The 10,054-nt window shown below is 31.0% G+C and overlaps 1 protein-coding gene across 1 annotated transcript; it reads right to left on the bottom strand.

Moving 5' to 3' along the window:
- Nucleotides 1–747: 747 nt before the first annotated feature.
- LOC124834226 (G-type lectin S-receptor-like serine/threonine-protein kinase At1g11300) lies at nt 748–4,350 on the bottom strand. The gene is made up of 7 exons (XM_047308876.2): nt 2,886–4,350; nt 2,694–2,798; nt 2,369–2,598; nt 2,088–2,298; nt 1,628–1,865; nt 1,405–1,555; nt 748–1,315 (listed from the first exon to the last, which is right to left on the bottom strand). Exons 1-7 carry the CDS (start codon nt 4,141–4,143, stop codon nt 1,007–1,009), a joined length of 2,502 nt encoding a protein of 833 aa, XP_047164832.1. The 5' UTR covers nt 4,144–4,350; the 3' UTR covers nt 748–1,006.
- Between the last annotated feature and the right edge of the window lie 5,704 nt (nt 4,351–10,054).

Below are 10,054 nucleotides of genomic sequence, written 5' to 3'. Positions count from 1 at the left end.
TAGGTAGATATTATGACTCAAATAAAACTAGGAAAAGGAGGAAGCATAATTTGTTGGAATCGTTCTACATTGAAATAATTTTTATTAGGATTAAATATGTTTTTAGTTTTTGAACTTTGACATGAATTTATAATTCTTTCTTATCCAAAACTTTGATATATTTTAGTTCTTAAATTTTAAAAATGAATGAATAAAATACTTTTAACTCAATTACATTAATTTTTTTTTGTCAAATACGTTTTTCAACTGCATTGAAGTGAAAATATACCAAATAGTATAAATAACTCAAATACTCGTATAAAACACATTTGGCATATTAAGAAATTTAACTTAGTTAGAATTAAAAGATTATATTAATTCATTCTTAAGGTTTGAGACCAAAATGTCTCATAATTTTGAACAAGAAATAATTTCAAATTCGTATCAAAATTCTTGAACTAAAATTAAGTTTTAAAAAAATTAACTTAAATTTAAAAAACTATATTCATTCATTTTCCATGGACCAAAATATCTCAAAATTTTGAACAAGAAATAATTTCAATTTCGTGTCAAATTTCATGAAATCAAGACCTATTTAAGTCATTTTAATAAAATATTCTACTTTTCTCATTCATCAACAACATTATTTATATTTATGATTAATGAAAGTTTGAACCGACTAAGAAATTAAGAGATATAATTATCATACTGACTTTCTTTTAAATTAGAAGTGCCGATAACTTACAACTACGAATACATTTAACATACTGAAACCAAAAATATAAGTTCAGGTTAATTCATAAAGTAAATGTTTATAATTATTAGGGAGGCAAAACAAGAAAATGGCAAAAACATCTTCAAAATGGGACAAAACACCAACTTATATTGTCAGCAATCAGCACTGAACACCCATCGAAGAGAACTCAATTCAGTTTCTTGGAACCAATCCCAATGCTGGGTTCTTTTCTCATTGCGGGGCAATTGCTTGTGACTGTTCTTGATTCACCTTTCTTAGAGCTCTTATTTTCTATCTTCCAGAGATAGTTGTAATGCTAGCAGTGTTGGTGGAGGAAAATCTATGACTTCCTTTAGATGACTCCGAATTCAGCAGATTTTGCCTCAAGATGAATGCAGGTTGACTTGGAGGAGGAAGAAACGCAACCTCACTGTTAAGCATAGAAATTACTGCAGCCATAGAGGGTCGGTCTATAGCAAGTTCTTGTACACACAGAAGAGCTATGTGAATGCACCTTAAAATATCTTTATGGTGACTAGGATCATATACTTCTGGATCTATTAAAGAAGATATGTTGTCTTCCTTCCATTGTATCCAAGCCTAAAATGAAAAAAAAGTCAGACATTTTTATGTTGTATGAACAAAAGACAAATGATTCTGTGAATGAGAAATGACTTGCTGAGACTTACAAATCCCAAGAGGCTAAGAACATGTTCATCATCATAAAAGCTTGAATTTCTTCTTCCACTTAGAATCTCTAGTGCCAAAACACCAAAGCTAAAGACATCTGATTTCTCTGAAAACAGTCCTTGCATTGCATATTCAGGGGACATATAGCCACTGCGTTAAAATGTTAAAAAGTCATTCTCCAAGTATTGAAATAAATTATGGTGGACAGAAGAGCAGACGTACTATGTTCCAACAACTCTGTTAGTATTGGCCTGATCTTCACTCCCTCCAAAGATTCTAGCCATACCAAAGTCTGATATTTTTGGATTTAGCTCTTCATCTAACAAGATATTACTTGTCTTCAAATCTCTATGTATGATTCTTAGTCTGGAGTCCCTGTGAAGATAAAGCAATCCTCGAGCTATTCCTTCTATTATGCCACAGCGCTTCCTCCAATCTAGGAGTTTACTTTTTGATGGATCTAAAATATAATGGTAGAATTATACTATTAAAAACACAATATTAGAAGTGGAAGTTATGAATCTGAGTCATGTACAGGCCCTGGATTAGCATGCTTGCAAAGAAAACTCCCTATTTATGCAATGAATGTTTACATCTTAAGCAATTGTATCCTAAATAAACAGAAACAATTAATATGGAATTGGTTATGAGAAAAATACTAGAGAAGGGATAAAAAACTAACCAAAGATTAATACATCCAAGCTTTTATTTGGCAAGTATTCATAGATCAACATCTTTTCGTCACCTTCAATGCAACAGCCAAAAAGTCTTACAAGATTACGGTGTTGAAGCTTGGAAATGACCACTACTTCATTCATGAATTCTTCTTGACCTTGTCCAGATGCTCTAGAAAGTCTTTTAACTGCTACTTCCTTACCATCTTGCAGTTTCCCCTGGGAAAACAAATATTATGAGGACAACTACAGACAACTATTCAAATATGATAACTTTGTTTTAAGGTACCTTGTACACAGGACCAAAACCACCCTGCCCAAGTTTGTTGGACAGGTGGAAGTTGTTTGTGGCTGTTGCAAGCCTTTCAAAATCAAACAGTAACAGCTCCTGGAGTTTAACTTGTGACAGTTCTTCAATTACTTTGTGGCTTGGATGTTCTAGTGTTTCAACTTTTTTCAATCGTTGGAAATCATTGATGTTCCTATTCCTTGCTGATCTGATTGAGTGCCATATTTTAGCTGGAGTTAAAAACATAAACTAAGATTAGCTCTTTTACTACCAAAAAGTAAAGTTTATTATAAATTAATTCTGAAACAGGACAAAGATGTAATACCTGGGTGATTGGAAGTCCTCCACATGACATACGCACAAGTAACTATGATGACTGTTACTACTGTCACTGTAACTCCAACGATGATTGCTGTGTGTGTCCCTTTATCTGTCATGAAATAAAAATCAAATTTAAAATATGAGGAATCCAGTTCAAAGAAATAGGGTTTTTAATGTTTGAGCATACTTAGCATACCATGTTCAAGATCAGATTCAAGATCAGAATCGGCTACACGAACATATAACTCAAGTCCTCCCTCTGAGAATTGTTGTATGTCTACGAGATTCCCAGTCCAAGACATGCAACCAATTCCAATATCATAAGAATATGCAACACAAGAGCAATTCTCCAAGCATTGGCTTCTGCATTCAGTGTCAACAGGAGACCCTTCTGGAAAATCAGGAACTTTAACCATTTGCAGTTGCGAAAAGCCATCTTCCTTTGCACTTACGTTTTGATTGACCCTTTCGCAACGCAAAGGTGTGCTTCTAACACATCCACTTGACCAGTTTTGTCTATTCCATTCTTTTTTGTTCATCGGCTCAAACCCTTTCAAACAACTGCAAATTGGTGAGTTTGTTGCATTACAAATAGAGAATGGCCCACATATTCCATAAACATCACAATCCGATTCATGACTAGTCCACGAAATTTCCATTTCTTCCTTCTTATCATTCCACGATAGTTCTTCATATTGGCCTCGCGAATTTAACACATAGATAAAAATCTTTAGCGGACTTGGTATTGTGTAATAGAAATATGTATTTCCTTCCTCATCATCCCCAGCTTTGAAAGAATAAAGAAACGATGACATGGGTATCCCTGTAAAGATCGCACCATTCCATGGACCACTGCGCCAGTATGGTCGAGTTTCATTCCAAATGAACGCTTCAAGTATATTTATGCGTCGAAGAACACTAGCAGAGAAGCTCCCAACGGAGGGATTAGAAGGGCTTTTCCATGCTGTAAGTTCTACTTTCCTACCTGTTTGTGCATTGGTTAAAGTTTTCATTCCGGGCATTAACGTATTTGAAGGTTGCTGAAAACTGTCCCACAATGTTCCCCTTGTGGTTTCAGCCAGAACTAGCTTACCAGAATCTGAAAGCTGGGCACTTGTATTGGATGATGTTGTGGACACATTAGTTGACCAAATCACTTGATTCTGACCATTCAACACCACAAGATTGCCATCTTCAGATATGGTAACAACTCCAGAAGAATCATTCAGTGGTTGGTTCCTGTTAGCCACCCATATGACAGTGGATTTGGTTTGCCACCAAATTCCCACATAACGATTGGTAGAATTTTGAGGGGTGAAGAACCCCAAGGTGAAGTTGCCACCAGCGGAGGTTATAGTTTCATTGTCCTTGATGAACTGAGATGAGTTGATAGTGTCTGTGGCAGTGCCAATATCCAAAGCATAACAACACAGTATGAACCAAACAAAGAACATGCTTGCATACGGCTTCTGAAACTCTTTATTACCATGAACCAAATGGCCACTATAAGATTTGACAGTGCCATGTTAAAGTCAACGGTTTGTTCCATGCCACTGTTACCATTTAAAACTGATATCTCCCACTTGACTAAATAATTGTTGAATTCAGTTTTCTTATATAAATAAGAAAAATTGAATAGAATAAACAGGCTTCACTATCACATCTTTCTTTTCACTACCTCTAGTGTTTCTTGTTCCGCACAATTAACTTAACTCGTCAAATTTGTGAAGAATATTTCTGTAGTCAACTTTGACTTGGTATGTTGCTGAAGTAATTTTACTAAACTAATGTTAGTTGTCTGATTCTTTTTAAAACTATCATTTAAATTAGTTTTCAAGGGAGTTGCTATCCAATATTTTACTTTTGTAGTTGCCAAGATCATATAAGTTTCAACTATAATCTCTTGGCAAATAAAAGAATAGTTAAATTTAAGTAAAACTAAATATGTCATAAATTTGAACCACGATCATTATAATTATTGCCGACAACAATTTTATTTAGATTTTTTTTCCTAATAAATTTAATAAATTCTAATTTTTGTAAATATGAACAAATCTATCCGTGAAAAAAGGAACTCTATATTACTTCAATAAAAAAACATTAAATTAACTTTTAAATATTAATGTAGAAAAACTTAAGGATGTATTACAGTCAATTTAACTGATTCTAACTAAATATAAATATTAAAAATATATAAGGTTTCATAAATAAAATCTATTCGTCTAGGCTTAACGTTGATTTAAATGTCTTGGATTAGTACATTTTAATGACAATAAATAAAAATCATAAATTATTTTTAATTTAAAGATCTAAATTTAAATAGGACGAATTCTTTATTATTATTTTTTCAAATTTTTTCATATAAATCTCACACTTACTTCTTTCATTCACATTAAAAAAAAAAGTCCTAGACAAATCTCTTTCACTCACACTCAGTATCTTCATTCACACTCATATTTTTTATTCACACTTTTATTCTTATTTAATTTATTCAAACTCATCTCAATCAAATTCATATCTTTCATCTACACTCATATCTTTCATTCACTACAAATTTTTTTTCTATTTTTTTTTCTTTTATTTTGTTTCATCCACAATAAAATATTTAAATTATTATTACTAACGTCTTTCAAATAGATGCAAATTTGTGAAAAATAAAGTTTATTTAACATTGATTGAAATAAATTTAAAATAAAAACAATTAACATTAGCTAAGTCGACGTTAAACCTCTCCAATTGAAAAATTAATTAAAAAACACTAGTTGGAGTCAGCTTAGCCAATAATACTTTGAGTTAACCTTCAAAGTTGATTATACTTTGAATCGATTTTCAAAGTCGATGATGATAAATTATCGTTTTTGGTTTTAGAATCTCATACACAATGCGACACAAATATGATACTATTAGTTAATATGCATCAATATTTTATCAATGCTAAATATTTATTTTCTTATAATGATAGATTAGAAAGCTTATTTTTCGTCTTTATTCTATATTTTATTTTCATTTTTATGTTTAAGGTGAAATACTTATTTGAACCATTATATTAAAAAAAATTGAGCTACGTTCCACCATCAACAACATTGCATTTTCTTCAACTTCTTATATGAGATTGGTCGTCTCTTCTTTTCCATCATATTGACAAGTTTTAGCAAAATGCTTGACCTTATCACAACTAATGCACTTATTCAAGCAACGCTCATTTGCATAATGACCATACTTGTTATACTTAAACCACTCAACATTTAAGTTGCTTACTGACCTCCCTTCCATGGACCTGGTAAAATGCATTCTCTTCCTTGATCGTTTCGTTTGTTTGGAGCACATGTTCAAGCGACTCAACCCTTATCTTCTTCTTCTACTACATGTGCACCTCAAGGGACTCAATAAAATCTTCATCTGTGAGTGTTGATAGGTCTTTGGACTCCTCAATCTCACACACCATATTCTCAAAGTCATCGATTAATGACCTTAGAATCTTCCTCACACTCGGCTAGCAAGTAACATCTCTTTGTTTCTTCAAAGTTTGTTTGCCACGGTTTCAACCTCGAGTTATGTACTCAGCTAATCTTTTTGTCTCCTTCACTTTCATTCACTCCAACTCACCTCTATATTTGATGTTGCACCTTGACTTGATCATCCCCCTTATAAGCCTTCTCAAGAATGTCTCACACTGTTTTTGAAGATTTTATACTTGCAATCTTCTTAGAGTCAAACTCTTGCATAGCTTGATACAATATGTATAGAGCTGCCATGTTCTTCATATTAAAATATAATTTCTACTATTATAATAGTTATATTAAAAAAATAAAAACAAATTAAGATAAAAGTAAAAATAATAAATATTAAAAAGAATTGTTTAAAAATACTATAAATAATATTAGAATTTTAAATTAAATTAAATAATTGTTAAATTTTAAATAAAAAACAAAATTTCAAAAAAATTTGCCGTTAACATATTTTAACAGATTTTGATATTAGATAAACAAATTTTTTTAAAATTTAGTTCTTTTATTTAAAATTTAAAAATTATTTAATTTAATTTAGTATAATTTAATATATTTAAATATATTAAATAAAATTTTATATAACTATTTTTAATTTTTATTATTACTATTTTTATTTTAGTTATTTTATTTTAATTTTTTAATATAATTATTATTGTAATATAAATCATATTTTAATAATTATTAAAATATAAAAATATATTAAATCATATTAAAATTTAAATTAAATTAAATAATTATAAACTTTTAATTAAAAAACAAAATTAAAAAACAATAGTTTATTGAATATCAAAATTCGATAAATAAATCTTTTTAAAATATTGTTTTTAATTTAAAATTTAATAATTATTTAATTTTGATTTAATAGTTAATATATTTTAATATATTTAAATATATTAAATCAGATTTTATATTAGTATTATTTTTTTATTCTTTTTATTTTCATTATTACTAATTTTCTTGTAATTGTTTTTATTTTTATATTTTTAGTATAACTATTATAATAATAGAAATTATATTTTAATAATTATTAAAATATGAATATTAAATAATATTAAAATTTTAAATTACATTAGATTAAATATATAAAAATATATTTAATATATATAAAATTAAAATAATATCACTGTTAAAATATGTTAACGGATTTCGATAAACAAATGTTTTTAAAATTTAATAATTATTTAATTTAATTTAAAATTCTAATAATATTTATAGTATTTTTAAACAATTTTTTTAATATTTATTATTGCTACTTTTACTTTATTTACTTTTGTTTTTATTTTTTAATATAACTATTATAATAGTAGAAATTATATTTTAATAATTATTAAGATATAAATAATATTAAAATTTTAAATTAAATTAAATTATCATTAATTTTTAAATTAAAAAATAAAATTTAAATTTTTTTTAAAGGAATTTCAAAATCTGTACAGATTTCAAAATCTATTAAAGGATGGTTGGGTAACTTTGATAAGAGTTGAGAAAAAGTTAGAGTTGTGGAAGGTGACTTTAATAAGAAAGAGAAAAGATTAGAGGGGTGCGGAGAAGGAATGGAAAAAAAATCCGCACCCGTCGGCGGATAAAACTTGTGTTGTGATAGATAGTTATTATTCGCGGATATTTATTATCCGCGTATAACAGGTAGCGGGTATTTTAATATCCACTTCTAAACGGATGCGGGTATTAGACTATCGAACCTGCAGATATCCGTTACCCGAAAAAAAAATAATAAAAATTTAATTAATATTTTTTAAAATTAAATTTTTTTTATTACTTTAAAAAAGGGGAAATTTTAATAATAATGACTTAGGATTCATTTCAATTACCTTCTTTTAAAAAGAAGAAAAGAAAATCAAGGGGTTACATTACCTTTGACCTAATCCTAATAGAGATATCAAACATATACATAGAATCCCATTAGAAAATTCTCTCTTAACAAATGACTCTTTTCTTCTTCCTTCTGGTTCACCTAATTTAGGGAGTAGGCTTCGTTCCCTCTTCCTCTCTCTCCCTCTTGGTTTTGATTGAGTTTTTTTTTTCGATTTGGGATTTGAAATTAGAGTTTTATTTGTTTTCTGATTTTGGGAGTTTCTTTTGTACGTTTTGATTCACGTTTTGGGAGTTCGTTTCTTGATTTCTTCCCTGTTCGATTTTGGATTTTAGTTCATTGATGCAGATTGAATTTTTGGTGATTATCGCGGTTTGGAGATTTATGTGATTGCGTTCGTTTTTTAAATTTGGGTTTAGGGTTCTATTTGCGTTCTCTTGGAAATTCTTTATCTCTCTGTTTCATACATTAATAGGTATTTGTGGGTTAATCCTGTGACTAAATTGAGACTTCAGTTACTGAGAGTTTCTTCGTCATATCTTTTTTTTTTCAAAAGTTGTTCAGTATTTGTTTTTCTTTAACTTGTTTAAAAATTATATTGTATCTTTTTAAAAGGTAGCAAATATATTAAATTGTTCTCTTTAACTTGTAATTTAAATATATTTTTTAAATATTTGTGGGTTGAAAACGGGTATCCAACGGATATCCGCGAGTTGAAAAAAAATCCATGGATTTTTTTTATGCGGATATCCAGCGCGTAAAAGGTCGGATTGCGGATACGATTTTTTGCATGCGGATCGGGTTGCGAGTAGACACTATCTGTGTCCGACCCGACCTGTTGTCATCCCTAGTGCGGAGTGACTTTATGAAGAGAGAAAAAGAATTAAAAAAATATTAATTAAGGTTAAAATTGAAATTTTTGAAGGTGTAGGATGAAACACCCAATTTCCCTACATACACCTCTCTTTTCTAAACCAAGTCTAATAGTTAGATTTTACCCTTACACCCTCTAAATTTCCCTAACTCCTAACTAGACTTCACTAAATCATGTCATGTGGCAATTTTAAAACTCTAAGTGTTATCCAACCACATGCTTCCAATTCATCACCATTCCGCAATCAGCTACCACATCACCACCCTTGACGTGTCATCACCATCTTCGTCAGAAACCCTATTCCACCACGCCAACCTCCAAAATCGCAGAATCGCGTCGCCACACTCCACGACCAACGACCATCTAAATCATCTCCTTCGTGAGTTTCATCCAACTAGGAGCTACCTTCGCGAGTCCTCCGCACCCTCACCATCTTCATCACGAACCAGAGATGCGAAGCTCTTTGAACGGTCGTCATCTCCTCCATCAGCCATCACCGAAAACATGTCGATAGCACAAAATCACAAACCAGAAGCAACTAAGAAGCAGAGAAACTAAGAAATATTAGAACCCTAATCATGATCTTCTCTTTCATTCTCCCTTCACGATGCAAACTCCCTCTCGTGCAACCAAGACACAGGAGACATCGCGCTACCATGAAGAAGGAAACCTAATCGTGGACAACTGCCAAATCGTGTCGTGATATCATCCATCGCCAATCACGAGCAACTCGTCGCAGAGTAGAAGCACTTCATCGCTACCATCAACCATCGTGAGCCAACCCTGTAAACAGAAAACAGAAAACCCAGAGAACGCAAAGCCACAACTCTCCATTCACCATTCATGAGCATCTTCATAGCGCCTCCAATGAACTCTCGCCTCCATCACGTTTTCGCGAGCTTCGTGCCTGAGGAAACCCAATAGAAACTCCCAAATCATAGATTTTCAAACTTTTTCATTGTGAATCTATAATGGCAAAACACAGAACAATATGCAGAGCTCATGTCCTTTCGCGACACAAAATCACTACAATCTGGAACCCCTAATTTTTGGTGAGAAAGAGGGCTACCACGTGACAAACCCTTGGCTACGTTCATCATCTGAGTCAAAGCTGGTCAAATGCGTTTGAATTTGGTCAAATGCGTTTGAAT

Source organism: Vigna umbellata, chromosome 5 (genome assembly GCF_029865625.1).
Source record: "Vigna umbellata cultivar VRB3 chromosome 5, Vumbellata_1.0, whole genome shotgun sequence".
Taxonomy (NCBI): Eukaryota; Viridiplantae; Streptophyta; class Magnoliopsida; order Fabales; family Fabaceae; genus Vigna; species Vigna umbellata.
This window is presented reverse-complemented; position numbering and strand designations above follow the sequence as displayed.

What these genes read in the sequence shown, in the direction of transcription:
- LOC124834226 (XM_047308876.2), bottom strand. Translation starts at nt 4,143, where the DNA reads ATGTTCTTTGTTTGGTTCATACTGTGTTGTTATGCTTTGGATATTGGC. An exon ending in TGAATCTGATCTTGAACATG is followed by an intron (nt 2,799 to 2,885) that starts GTATGCTAAGTA and finishes ATTTCATGACAG; the next exon opens with ATAAAGGGACACACACAGCA. An exon ending in AACAGAGTTGTTGGAACATA is followed by an intron (nt 1,556 to 1,627) that starts GTACGTCTGCTC and finishes ATTTTAACGCAG; the next exon opens with TGGCTATATGTCCCCTGAAT.